Genomic DNA, 15,040 nt, shown 5'->3' on the forward strand with positions numbered 1-15,040 from the left:
GAACTGAACTGTGATAAATTTCAATCCATATTTAGAGACCAAGTAGAGGAAGTTGTCATGGCCAAACTCTCAAACATTTTGTATCTCTGAAAAGCCCAGGGAGTCCTCTGATAATAGCCCAAAATTTACCACTGTAGCATGTATGAGCTAAGAGAAAGTTAAATAACAAATGTCCAACACAAAAATGAATTGCAGGCCTCAGGAGGATAATGACCTTTAAAGCCTTATGTATCAAATATGATACATAATAAATAAAATAAAAAACACATGCACATTATTATTTTATTTTTTTATGATTTCTTTTTAAAGTTTGTCTAGTGGTACTAAAAATAGTGTAATGTCAAAAAATTAGTATTTTCTGACAATTTTTTCATGTGGCTATACAGAGTTAATCATTTTTGACCCAGGGAAAACCCTGAGAGAAAAACATCTCCACAGAATGGGACCACTCCCAAACAAGTCAAGAAAATGAAGAGCGGCTTGTTAATAAAACAGGTGTGATATCTGGTGTGGGTTTAATCTGTTTTATCCCCTAAAAATTAAGCACGCAAAAGAATATTATGAAAGCCAAAATATGCACGCCGCATAATTTCGGTCATGTATTTTTTATTTATTTTTTCCTGCAAGAAGTGTAAGATCTTGTGTAAGTGATGTGTAAGGGAAGATCTTGAGCTTCTTGAGGAAACTGTATAATAATGATAATAATATTGGTCAACAAAATGTATCTGTCTATCTATCTATCTGTCTGTCTGTCTGTCCGTCCGTCAATCCATCCATCCATCCATCCATGTAGATATATATCTATATATTTAGGTATATATCTATATTTATACTTGTCGTGTACTGTACAAGAGATAGTCATTATGACTGACAATGACTTCACTTTCACTCAGAGACACGCACACTCTTTGTTTCTTTGAACAGACAAACACGCACGCCCTCACTACACTGACGCATTAAAATAGCAAGGCCAGGTATTCCACTTTAGAGAAGTGCTGTCTTTGAATGCATGTGACTGTAAATGTCTGCATGTAAATATGCACATAATCTTTACGAGGATGTTTACTAAGGTCAGTTATGTGTTCATTCATTGTATTTGTGTGCGCAGAGAAGTTAAAGACATTTTTGCATTACCGCCTCATTAGTTCTTTTCCAGAAAACAGCCAATACAAATATAGCAGTGACAGGAGGGGCTAGATAACTGGTCACCGACTGGATGTAAACGTAGAGCTGACCGCTGTTGGCACTCTGAAGAATCGGGATCCAGACCACACTTATCACCACCAGAATAACAGTCACTATTCTTAAAAAAAAATAAAATAAATGGACACACATTTTATCATCTTAGCTTTTAGTAACATTCTACCTTTAATTGGGTTTCACCAACAGGTCTTATACAGTTTATGGAATATAAAAGGGAAAGTTGTTGGTTAATCAGGTAATTAGCTAATGTGATTTCTCCAAGTCTCCAGTAGCCTACTATATATTATGAGACCTTAATCAGAAATATTTGCAGCTTACTGTAATTTGGGGACACTGCAAAAGCATTTCTTAAAAATAGATACATTTACAAGAGAAACACAATTGCATTAGATATTAAGATTGATTTTTATTATGAAGGATTTTGCTTACGCCCCCCATACGTATGCTTAGAAAAAGCCCTGATATGGCTGAGCATGTTTGAGTACATAAATCATTCTTATATTTGTACATGTGATTGCTTTTGCATAGAAAAACACCATGACATTATAGGTTGATGACATGTATTTTCAAGTCATAATGATTGATGGTTTTACAGTACATTGGAGACTCAATTCTACACATTAACTGCAAACACACACATACACACCTGCCAACCAGCAGCAGTTCCTTCTCAGTAGCACCTCTGCGATACTTCTTCCAGATGTCCATGGTGAAGAGTGTGCTACTGCTATTGAAAATGGAGGTTAGTGATGACATTAGAGCGGCCATCATTACAGCTATCATTAACCCTCGGAGGCCTGGAACACACAATTTCTGTGTCAATTCTTTTCATTTAACACTGTGGGTTTTTTTTTTTTTTTTTTATAGATAATTTTCTTAGACAATGTCAAGAGAATTTTCTAAAAAGCTACTTCAAAAGCCTGCCAGATTACCACATACATTAAATTCCTTTACAATATACACACATTCGCTCTTTGTCTTAAGCCTGATTAGCTGAAAACTGCTCCGTTAATGTTTTCACATTAACAGTTATGAACGACATACAAATCACGTACTGTAAATGACATACACTATATGGCCAAATGTTTGTGGACAACTCCTTCTAATTAACGAATTTGGTTACTCCATTAAATCCAGTAAACAAAAATCTTAATATTTCTTTATGTAATGCTTGGGCTTTGTGTGCTTCCAAATTTGTGGCAACTGTTTGGGGATAGCCCTTTTCTGTTCCAGCATGACAATGCCCCTGTGAACAAAGTGAGGTCCATAAAGAAATGGTTTACTGTGTCTGGCGTGGAAAAAATTGACTGGCCTGCACAAAGCCCAGACCTGAACCCCACTGATCACTTTTGGGGTGAACTGGAACAGCAACTGTAAGTCAGGCCCCATCGACCAACATCAGTTCCTGACCTCACTGATAGCCTTGTGTCTGAATGATAGCAAATCCCTGCAGCCATGTTACTACATACAGTATAGTGGAAAAAGCCTTCCCAAAAAAGTGGAAGCTGTTATTACAGCAAAGGGTGAAATTGATGCCTAAGGTTTTGAAATCAAATGTTCATCAAGCACATATGGTGTCCACAAACTTTTGGCCATATAGTGTATTTTCAATTTAAAATGGCGAATTTCACCAAACGGTGAATAGTTTGCATCCTTGGAAATTACTGTCTGCCGGTACAACATTTCAATCATAAAACAGTGGTCAAATATTGCATGTTTAGTTAGATACTTACATCTCACATGACACAAACAGTCTTAACCTGAACTGCTTGCTGATGTGCGGCGCTGGAATAATCCACAAAGTTCCCGCTCAGCTTCTTAAACTTGAGTCCCGCCTTCATTGATTTTGATCTCATGTGACATTGACGAGCGGTGTTAGACTACTGAGCACGGTAAAAATTATGCTTTTTTAAACCATTATGTTATTCCTGCCACAACTTAATGACAATTAGACAGTGGTGCATAATGGACTGCAGCAGAACAGCAACAAGGATATCAATTATTGGGGGGGACAATCTGGCCATATCTGATTATTGGGGGGGACTTGTCCCCCTCATAGTATATTGTGGTTATGGCCCTGCAGCTCTGCACACATTTTCTCAATCAACTTCATCAGGTGCCATCTGGGTTATTTAATGTATCCTGGGTGCTTGCTGGCTTCTTTACCTTCACTATCTGCTTCAACTCTTTCATCTCAAAAAAAACATTTAATTTAATTCAAATTTTCGTTTTGCAAAGAAATTATTTAACGGCACTATTTGTATTTTTCTACAAATGTAATTTCAAGCATTTAAGCATACCTTTTGATTAAAAGGTAAATTGTGTCAAATTGTTTACTAGTGTATCAGATATACTGTATTGAATATGTACCATTTGAAGGGGAAAAAACACACACAAAAACATTAAGAAATTCTGAATACCGCTCGGCATGAGCTCGATGACCAGTTTTGGGAAAGCGATGTTGGAACAGCCCACCTCTGCACCACACACCTTCACACACTCCTCAGGATCAACACAGGCCACTGTGTCTGAAAACAGAAAAATTATGTACAAGTATAGACATATAAGTGTACAAAGAATACTCAATTCACAGAATACTAGATACAGCCATAGAACACTTCCATAAAATGAAAATAAAATAAACCATGTATATTACAATTGTGTACCATTTCCATTTTGGAAACTAGTCCAAGCATTTAACTTTGAACAAACATGTGTGTGTTTGTTTGAACTTTGGACACATAAAAAAAAACAATAAAAAAAACAAATCCAACACGCATCTGAAAAATTGTCTATTGTAGATGTCTGCAGGCTCATGTACAACTATAATGTCTGTTCTTAATGCATACAGAGGCCCCAAAAACCCTTGGACACTTAAAACTTTATGGATGTCATTGTATAAGATTGCTAAGTATCAAATCAAGTGGCATCTGCAAACTTAAAGGAATATTCCAGGTTCAATACAAGTTCCCTATCTGTCACTCACTCGACGTTGTGTCGATGTAGTGACACTAGGGGTCACTCTTGGGAAAATTGGCGAGTGCTAATTGCATGCCACTCCCCCGGACATACGGGTATAAAAGGAGCTGGTGTGCAACCACTCATTCAGATTTTCTCTTCGGAGCCGAACGGTCGATGTTTACTGAGCTGACTGTTCATTCACCTCTGCTGGATCTGACGGCGCACATTCAGCTTCTCCCTCCTCTGCAGTGGTGCACTGCAGAGAACGCCCCTGGGCGCTTCGGCAGAAAAAAGAGAGTATATTTTTCTAAAAGAGTATATTTCTCTAAAAGAGCGGCACACGCGGAGCGTCTTTATAAAGACGCATCTTTTTAAAGATGCCTTTCCGTTTGTGTGTTATTCCTGGTTGCGGTCGTTACCTCTCAACTTCAGACGGTCACGATCGCTGTCTTTCGTGTCTAGGCACGACCCACGCAGAGACAGCGTTCGTGGATGGATAATGTACTCACTGCGAGAACATGACCATGGCAACGTTGCAGTCTTACGAAAGCAAGCCACCCCAGCATCTCCCCTCCTCAGTCCTTCTACCTACGGGTATGAGGCCAGCGCGGCTAGCACTGGGGGCGATTTGGGGACCCCAATGGGACCACCTCCGCCGGGTATTTCCCCATGGACCTCCCATTCCCCAGCACGCTTGTCTGCCGAGTCCGCCGGCTCGTCTCACGGCAAGTTCGACCTCTTGTTTGGAGCCTGAAGCTGATGAGCTCTCGAGTGCAGCATTGGAGAGCGGGCTCGTCCAGTCGGATGCAGAAGCCTCAGCTGAGCTTCCCCCCTCGGGGGCGGTCGCCCAGTCACAGGCTGATGCGGAAATGATGGACATGCTTTCCTGGACGGCCATGAGCGTCGGACTAGAGTGGAACCCTCCGCTCTCCCCTGAACCCTCGCGGCTCGATGATTTGTTCCTGGGCGCCGCTCAAACCACACCCCGCTCCAGTACCTTTCTTCCCGGAAGTGCATGATGAGCTGACAAAATCGTGGGAGGCACCTTTTACTGCCCGGTCCCAATCTCTCAGCTCCCCCGCCCTCACTACCCTCGATGGCAGGGCGGCCAGGGGCTATTCTGCGATTACCCCGTTGGATAAGGTGCTCACGGTGCACCTATGCCCGCAGAGTGCCGCCACCTGGCGCGGACGCCCAAAGCTCCCGTCCAAGGCCTGTAGGTTCACGTCGTCCCTGACGGCCATAGCCTACAGTGCTGCTGGACAAGCCACCTCTGCCCTGCACACCATTTCTCCCAGTGAGCCTACTTGCACAGACCCTATGCAAGGTCAGGGAGGATGAGGAGCAAGTCATCCTGGTAGCACCCTACTGGCCCACCCAGACGTGGTTCTCGGACCTCACGCTCCTCGAGCGGGAAGACCCCCAGAGATGTGCAGTCGGATCAGTGCTTTCCTTCCTGCAGGAGAGGTTGGAAGGGCGGCTGTCCCCTTCCACCTTTAAGGTGTACGTAGCCGCTATAGCAGCACACCGTGACACAGTGGATGGTAAGTCCTTAAGGAAGCACGACCTGATCATCAGGTTCCTGAGAGGTGCCAGGAGGCTGAACCCCTCCAGACTGTGCCTCATACCCTCATGGGACCTCTCTGTAGTTCTTCAGGGTCTACAGAGAGCCCACTTTGAGCCCTTTGCAGTCAGCTGAGCTTAAGGCTTCAAGCTCTCCTTGAAGTCTGCCCTCCTGACTGCACTCACTTCCATCAAGAGGGTAGGAGACCTGCAAGCATTCTTTGTCAGTGAAACGTGCCTGGAGTTCGGTCCGGGCTACTCTCACATGATCCTGAAACCCCGACCGGGCTATGTGCCCAAGGTTCCCACGACACCTTTTAGGGACCAGGTGGTGAACCTGCGAGCGCTGCCCCAGGAGGAGGCAGACCCAGCCCTGACGTTGCTGTGTCCGGTGCGCGCTTTACGCATCTATTTGGATCGCACGCAGAGCTTTAGAATCTCTGAGAAGTTCTTTGTCTGCTTTGGTGGACAGCAGAAAGGAAGCACTGTCTCCAAGCAGAGGATCGCCCACTGGCTCATTGACGCCATAACTATGGCATATCATGCCCAGGACATGCCACCCCCGGTAGGGCTACGAGCCCATTCTACCAGGGGTGTAGCTGCCTCCTGGGCCCTGGCCAGGGGTGCCTCTCTAACAGAAATTTGCAAAGCAGCGGGCTGGGCAACACCCAACACCTTTGCGAGGTTCTACAACCTCCGGGTGGAACCGGTTTCGTCCTATGTAGTAACACGCAATACAAGCAGGTAAGTCCGGGACAGCCGGCCGGGTGTATCGCTTGCACATAGTGCCTTTCACCTCCCCTGAGCTGAAGACATGCGCCATTAACTCCCAGTAGTGTTCACAAACTGTGTTCCCTGGTTGACTTCCTCCGAGCCCTGTGGCAGTCCAGTTTTCGGAGAGACTCGCTGCTGGCCCAGTACACATGCTAATTAAAGCCCTGTACTGGGGTAGGTGCTCCACATGTGGTGGTTCCCTGCAGGTAACCCCATGCGATGTATATCTTCTGCTAATTCCTTTCCCTGTTGGCAAACTGCATCTTCCTTGGGTGAGGTGTGGTCTCCGCAGTGTCCTCTGCACACCCTCCGACTAGACCAGGTTGGCCCAGTCGGATAATCCCCCTTTTTTTTAGGGAGTGGAAAAAAAGAAGGGGAAAAGAGGCCATGACTGGGCTAGCCTGTCTCTATCTTTTGGGTAGTCGACTTGTCCCAAAGGGCCGTTCGACACTCATAACAGTGTTGAGGGAGGTTACGTGTCAGCCTGGTGCGCTGGCTATGAGGCACACTGTGGTCTGCCCGTCACACACCGCCAGTTCACGTAACACAGTTCAGCCAGTTGCGGCATTTTGTATAGGGACCCCTACTGTCACTACATCAACACAACGTCGAGTGAGTGACAGATAGGGAACATCCTGGTTACTTGCGTAACCTCCGTTCCCTTATGGAGGGAACAAGACGTTGTGTCCCTCCTGCCACAACGCTGAAATACCCGCTGAAATGGCCGAACCTTGTCTCGGCTCCTCAGCATAAAACTTGAATGAGTGGTTGCACGCAGCTCCTTTTATACCCGTATGTCCAGGGGAGTGGCATGCAAATACCACTCGCCAATTTTCTTTGGTCTTTTATCAAAGACCAGAGGTAACTCGGGCTCCCAAGAGTGACCCCTAGTGTCACTACATCGACACAATGTCTCGTTCCCTCCATCATGGAACGGAGGTTACGCAAGAAATCAGGACGTTAAACTCAATCGTGCATATTGTTGATTACCACAAAAATTATTTTGACTCGTCCCTCCATTTCTTTAAAAAAATCAAAAATCTGGGTTACAGTGAGGCACTTACGATCAAAGTGAATCGGGTGATTGGGATTTTGAAAGTTAAAATACTCACAATTTTCAAAAGTATAGCCACAAAACATGCACAATATGCGTGTAAACATGATTTTAGTCTGATAAAATCACTTACTAATCTTTTCTGTGTAAAGTCATAGCCAATTTTACAACATCGTTGCCATGACAATGTTATGTCAACAAAACCTAAAACCCTAAAATTACTGTTAAAATTATAATTTAAACAACGTTACAGCTCAAATAATACACGAGTTTTAACAGAAGAATTAATGTACAGTAAGTGCTTTTATAAAATTATAGGCTTCAAATTTATGCCTTGAAACCCTCCAAAAATTGGCCCCATTCACTTCCATTTTGCCCAAGGACAGTTTAAGAACTGAGTGACCCATGGGCCTGTACACCATGGAGGCCCCCCATGACGTGACTATTTTCACCTTTATGCACAACAGGATGCTTGGCAGATTTGGTTGGATTTTTAAATTGATGGAAGAAAAGTTTGGAGCAATGTCTTACAAGGCCAATTAAATGTACTTTTTAATTATGAAGCGATCCAAAATCCTGCGTTATTAATAGGGATGTGCAGGGTATTCAAATACCAAAATCACTATTCGGTTATTCTGCACGTGTTTAGAGTCCAACGTTCCCTGACAAACCTACAGGTTTAGGGCCAGGTACATGGAAAGTGAACCTGCTCGGGCAGAATTACACATTTTCCATTGATTAAGAATAGGCATGTTGCAGGCAGTGACAGAGATTATTTTTGTTCGATGTATTGTGCTATTTAAGCTCATATTTTTTTTTTTTTTTTTTTTTTTGTACTATTTAAGCTCATAGCTCACTGTATACTTTATTCCCTGCTAATCTGAGATTGTGTTTGACGTATCCATGGCAATAAATGTTCTTTATTCCCAAGTCACGACAAATAACAGAATAATTGTTTGTGAACTCTCGCGGTTAACCAAATAATACAAAAGTTTACCCTGCACATATTTAGGGTATTAAGGCATCTTTCGCTTTATCATTAAACATTAAATGCATGCAGGACTTTTAAAGTCATCCACGCTGTTGCACGAATTCTGTCGCTTATATGAATTTAAACCATCAGCTTTGTGCACAGCCAGGGTAAACTGCACATTATCTTTGTGTTTAGAAGTGTTTTGTAAATCAGACGCTCTTCTCTGTAGTCCTTCAAATAAACACACTGCACCTGTGAGACGGAGATTCCCTGAGGGCGCACTCGAGTGTCTGTGCTCGCACTGTAGTGCAGCATGCATTGTATTTCACATAAGGCTGACATTTATATGGATTTATAATAGATATCTTAAAATAAATAAATAAATCAATAAATAATTGATTAAGAGGTCTGGGCCCTTTGGGTTTAGAGGCCCCTGGGCAATGGCCCAATTGGCCCGGTGGTTAATCCGTCCCTGATTGTGCCTCACTGTAACCTTGATTTATGCTTTATTTACAGAAAAGAGGGATGAGTCTAAATTCATTTTTGTTGTAATCAACATTATGCCACAGATGCTATCGATTGAGCTTAACTTGTATTGAACCTGGAATATTCCTTTAAATACTTAATCTTAATTTTGAACAGTAGGCCTATTTCTACTGTTTTATAATGTTAAACCATACATGTTATTTGTATTGCTTGAAAATGTGTGCTTGTGCTATTATTTTAAAAAAATTATAATAATGACACTTGGTTTTTATATTTTGTTAGCTAATGCAATAACAGTCCTAGATTTTTAAGTGAGGCTTAATTGTCCGATTACTTTTGGAGCCACTGAAATGCGCTACAATGTGAGCCAAATCTCCAGCCCTAAAGTCAGGGGTAAAAAAAATGGGAAGCTGTCTGTGTTTCACTTTCCTGCCCCTTCCCCCCTGTTCCCCCATGTTTCCCAAGTTAGTGTTCCCCGTATCGCCATTAAACATTCAACACAGCGGGAACAGACTTTGACAAAGGGGAAACAAAGGGGGAAAAGACTTCGACAAAGGGGAAACATCGGGGAACAGACTTCGATAAAGGGGAAACATAGGTGGAACAGACTTCAACACAACCCCCAATGTTTCTCGGGTTAGTGTTCCCTGTATTGAGGTTCAACATTATACATGGGGGGATAACAGACTTCGACACTGATCTAAGGGGAAACATAGGGGGAACAGACTTTGACAAATGGGAAACATGGGGGAACAGACTTCGACAAAGGGGAAACATAGGGGGAACAGACTTCGACACAACCCCCAATGTTTCCCCGGTTAGTGTTCCCCGCATTGAGGTTAAACATTAAACATAGGGGGATAACAGACTTCGACACTGATCTAAGGGAAAACATAGGGGGAACAGACTTCAACAAAGGGGAAACAAAGGGGGAACAGACTTCGACAAAGGGGAAACAAAGGGGGAACAGACTTCGACAAAGGGGAAACGTAAGGGGAACAGATTTCGACAAATGGGAAACATGGGGGAACAGACTTCGACAAAGGGGAAACATAGGTGGAATAGACTTCGACACAACCCCCAATGTTTCCCCGGTTAGTGTTCCCCGCATTGAGGTTAAACATTAAACACAGGAGGATAACAGACTTCGACACTGATCTAAGGGGAAACATAGGGGGAACAGACTTCAACAAAGGGGAAACAAAGGGGGAACAGACTTCGACACAACCCCCAATGTTTCCCCGGTTAGTGTTCCCTGTGTTGAGGTTAAACATTAAACATGGGGGGATAACAGACTTTGACACTGATCTAAGGGGAAACATAGGGGAAAAAGACTTCGACAGCGGTGTTAAAAATTAAACATAGTGGGATTGTTCCCCCATGTTTAATGTTTAAAGGCACTAAGGGGAACACTAACTGTTGAGACTGGCTTCGACACAACACCGGCACACACATAACTGTTGACTCAACAGTCTCGACCAGACTGACGCGTCATCGGCGCTTATGGAACCCGATGTCCGGTGTTACAATATATTCAGTTCCTGCGGGCGGAGCATACATGAATATTCATTAATTATCCTGACATGCGCGTTGAAGTGGAACTGAAAACTTTAGCACACCACCATCATGATTCAACTTGTATGAAGGATTTTTAGGTAATAAAAAGTGTTGACAAGGTTGAGTCTAAACTACAACTGTTTACATTTCCGTAACAATAGATGGTTTTGTTAAAAGTGCTTTTGATCAGTCAGTGAGCTTTGTGTGGTCTTGCATGAATGATTACTACATTGGGATACAGTTTGTTTAAGTATTTTTCCACAAAGAGGTGTTTTTTTTAACAGTTAAGGTTTCAAAATCTGCCAATGACACAGGACAAACTACACTCATTCAGTCTACAGTTTCTGAGTCTTAACACCTTATGGCAAATGTGCCATCCATATGGGTCACTTATCAATTTATGCAGTAATATGAAATTGCTACTTAAAATGCATGAAATGTTGATTAATACTTTGTTTTCATGATACAGTCTTATTTTGTATTGTGCAGATGCACAGTTCTAATGAGCAGTGATGCAAGTAGACAGGTCTGCAGCTACCACAAAGACATAACAGATTTTTGTTTTGGAGCGAATATCATTACACACAATACACTGTAAGTGGACATTTCATTGTGGTAATATTAAAACTAATTTGGAATTTCAGGTTGCTTTACAAACTTTAAATGTGTATTAACCTGACATGATCTTGCTAAAATAAATGCATACTCATGTGATGTCAATGTCATTGTCTCTTTCAGATTGAGCTGCAGTCGCTGGTACCACTGGCAAAGTGTGATCCAGGCAAAAATGGGGGCTGTTTAATTTTGTTCAGTGTGCCAAGGACTTAATAAACTGTTTTCTGGGTACTTGCTAATCTTGTGTTTTACTTCATATGTTTTTGAAGCTTTCCTTAACTTTCCAATAAGAATCACACTCATTTGTGACTGCTTCCTCAATTATTAGGCTATGGTAACGTTATTTCATGTGACTAATATTTATATAACATATAACGGAGAAGATCGGAATTGGTGCAACATGCCTTTGATGTGTGCATTGCATGATTTGTCATTGTACATACAGAATACAGTACTTGAAAATAAGAGATGGAAGTAACACCTGTGAGTGAGACTTGATTATTTGGGATCATATATTTAATCATTTATTTAATGCTAGTGGCTATCAATTCTATACTGATCAATTCTGTACTTTAGGGAACATTCAGGTATACAGTTATATTCAGTTAAACACATTGCTTATTACATCACACTTAAATTGTGATCACTAAGCATTTTAAGTTCTTCTGATATATATATATATATATATATATATATATATATATATATATATATATATATATATATATATATATATATATTAGTTTATTTAGCTATAAGTAATACAATTTTTAAACCCTTTAAAGAATGAAACAAACTCATAATAGAGCTGTGCTATTAGAGATTCAAATAGTTGCACATTTCATTCTTTTATTGCAGTTTCACTGCAAATATTCATTTTAGTGTTCAACAAAAGGAACATTTACCCACGAGCCTATTTTGGAAGGACTTTACCTATCTGTTTAACTGAGGAAAAGGACTCCAAAGTGATGATAGAAAGAGTTTGTTAAACATTAGTCAGATAAGAGTGTCACCTCATCACCATGGATCATTAAAAGTTGGATGCTATCACACAACATATTAATGGAGACATGCATAAATAAAATATTTAAATAGGTTGGGTAAAAAAAAAAAAAAAAAAAAGAATGTTACTTATCCACAGTACAACATGTGGTCAAATAACAGACAATATAGTTTATTTCATGTTCATGAGGGGAAATAAGCTATTAGTCCCATAGTCAGGGACTGTTTATTAAATGAAATAATCACACCAAGACAGGTTCTGACATTTTAATTAAATCACAGACACTTCTGCAGGTTTATTACAGTCACCAAATTATAACAACTTATAGCCATATGAAATTAGAGGTATAAAAGAAAAAAACGCGCTATGTGGATTACTTTTTTGTTTTTTGTTTTTTTGTTTGTTTTTTGCTAAAGTTTGCTCTGTTGTATTCTAACTTAGCCTAATACCTACTTCATTTAATGCTGTATTCAGTAACACAAAACTAATAAAAACTCATATTTTTCCAACTGTAAACCTTTACAAAAAACTGAATATTGTAGTTTATACAGTGCATCCAGAAAGTATTCACAGCGCTTCACTTTTCCACATTTTGTTATGTTACAGCCTTATTCCAAAATGGATTAAATTCATTATTTTCCTCAAAATTCTACAAACAATACCCCATAATGACAATGTGAAAGAAGTTTGTTTGAAATCTTTGCAAATTTATTAAAAATTAAAAACCGAAAAAAATCACATGTACATAAGTATTCACAGCCTTTGCCATGACACTCAAAATTTAGCTCAGGTGCATCCTGTTTCCACTGATCATCCTTGAGATGTTTCTACAACTTGATTGGAGTCCACCTGTGGTAAATTCAGTTGATTGGACATGATTTGGAAAGGCACACACCTGTCTATATAAGGTCCCACAGTTAACAGTGCATGTCAGAGCACAAACCAAGCCAAGAAGTCCAAGGAATTGTCTGTAGACCTCCGAGACAGGATTGTATCGAGGCACAGATCTGGGGAAGGGTACAGAATTTCTGCAGCATTGAAGGTCCCAATGAGCACAGTGGCCTCCATCATCAGTAAATGGAAGAAGTTTGGAACCACCAGGACTCTTCCTAGAGCTGGCCGCCCGGCCAAACTGAGCGAACGGGGGAGAAGGGCCTTAGTCAGGGAGGTGACCAAGAACCCGATGGTCACTCTGACAGAGCTCCAGCGTTTCTCTGTGGAGAAAGGAGAACCTTCCAGAAGAACAACCATCTCTGCAGCACTCCACCAATCAGGCCTGTATGGTAGAGTGGCCAGACGGAAGCCACTCCTCAGTAAAAGGCACATGACAGCCCGCCTGGAGTTTGCCAAAAGGCACCTGAAGGACTCTCAGACCATGAGAAACAAAGATTGAACTCTTTGGCCTGAATGGCAAGCATCATGTATGGAGGAAACCAGGCACCGCTCATCACCTGGCCAAAAACATCCCTACAGTGAAACATGGTGGTGGCAGCATCATGCTGTGGGGATGTTTTTCAGCGGCAGGAACTGGGAGACTAGTCAGGATCGAGGGAAAGATGAATGCAGCAATGTACAGAGACATCCTTGATGAAAACCTGCTCCAGAGTGCTCTGGACCTCAGACTAGGCCGAAGGTTCATCTTCCAACATGACAACGACCCTAAGCACACAGCCAAGATAACAAAGGAGTGGCTCCAGGACAACTCTGTGAATGTCCTTGTGTGGCCCAGTCAGAGCCCAAACTTGAACCCAATTGAACATCTCTGGAGAGATCTGAAAATGGCTGTGCACCAACGCTCTCCATCCAACCTGATGGAGCTTGAGAGGTTCTGCAAAGAAGAATGGGAGAAACTGCCCAAAAATAGGTGTGCCAAGCTTGCAGCATCATACTCAAAAAGACTTGAGGCTGTAATTGGTGCCAAAGGTGCTTCAACAAAGTATTGAGCAAAGGCTGTGAATACTTATGTACATGTGATTTTTATATATATACAGGTGCTGGTCATATAATTAGAATATCATCAAAAAGTTGATTTATTTCACTAATTCCATTCAAAAAGTGAAACTTGTATATTATATTCATTCATTACACACAGACTGATATATTTCAAATGTTTATTTCTTTTAATTTTGATGATTATAACTGACAACTAAGGAAAATCCCAAATTCAGTATCTCAGAAAATTAGAATATTGTGAAAAGGTTCAATATTGAAGACACCTGGTGCCACACTCTAATCAGCTAATTAACTCAAAACACCTGCAAAGGCCTTTAAATGGTCTCTCAGTCTAGTTCTGTACGCTACACAATCATGGGGAAGACTGCTGACTTGACAGTTGTCCAAAAGACGACCATTGACACGTTGCACAAGGAGGGCAAGACACAAAAGGTCATTGCAAAAGAGGCTGGCTGTTCACAGAGCTCTGTGTCCAAGCACATTAATAGAGAGGCGAAGGGAAGGAAAAGATGTGGTAGAAAAAAGTGTACAAGCAATAGGGATAACCGCACCCTGGAGAGGATTGTGAAACAAAACCCATTCAAAAATGTGGGGGAGAACCACTACGCACAGACGTATGCAAGACATGGGTTTCAGCTGTCGCATTCCTTGTGTCAAGCCACTCTTGAACAACAGACAGCGTCAGAAGCGTCTCGCCTGGGCTAAAGACAAAAAGGACTGGACTGCTGCTGAGTGGTCCAAAGTTATGTTCTCTGATGAAAGTAAATTTTGCATTTCCTTTGGAAATCAGGGTCCCAGAGTCTGGAGGAAGAGAGGAGAGGCACACAATCCACGTTGCTTGAGGTCCAGTGTAAAGTTTCCACAGTCAGTGATGGTTTGGGGTGCCATGTCATCTGCT

The 15,040-nt window shown here is 41.7% G+C and overlaps 1 protein-coding gene across 1 annotated transcript in view; it reads right to left on the reverse strand.

Annotated features, from left to right (window-relative positions):
- Positions 1-15,040, reverse strand: part of LOC127445438 (sodium/glucose cotransporter 5-like) — a 52,739-nt gene that overhangs the window by 11,003 nt on the left and 26,696 nt on the right. Inside the window, exons 10-12 of the mRNA XM_051705511.1 lie at positions 3,624-3,731; positions 1,850-2,000; positions 1,135-1,303 (exon numbers count right to left, since the gene is read on the reverse strand). Coding sequence (XP_051561471.1) covers positions 1,135-1,303; positions 1,850-2,000; positions 3,624-3,731 — 428 coding nt within the window. The remainder of the gene's footprint in view (positions 1-1,134; positions 1,304-1,849; positions 2,001-3,623; positions 3,732-15,040) is intronic.

The sequence above is a fragment of the Myxocyprinus asiaticus genome, chromosome 8 (genome assembly GCF_019703515.2).
Source record: "Myxocyprinus asiaticus isolate MX2 ecotype Aquarium Trade chromosome 8, UBuf_Myxa_2, whole genome shotgun sequence".
NCBI lineage: Eukaryota > Metazoa > Chordata > Actinopteri > Cypriniformes > Catostomidae > Myxocyprinus > Myxocyprinus asiaticus.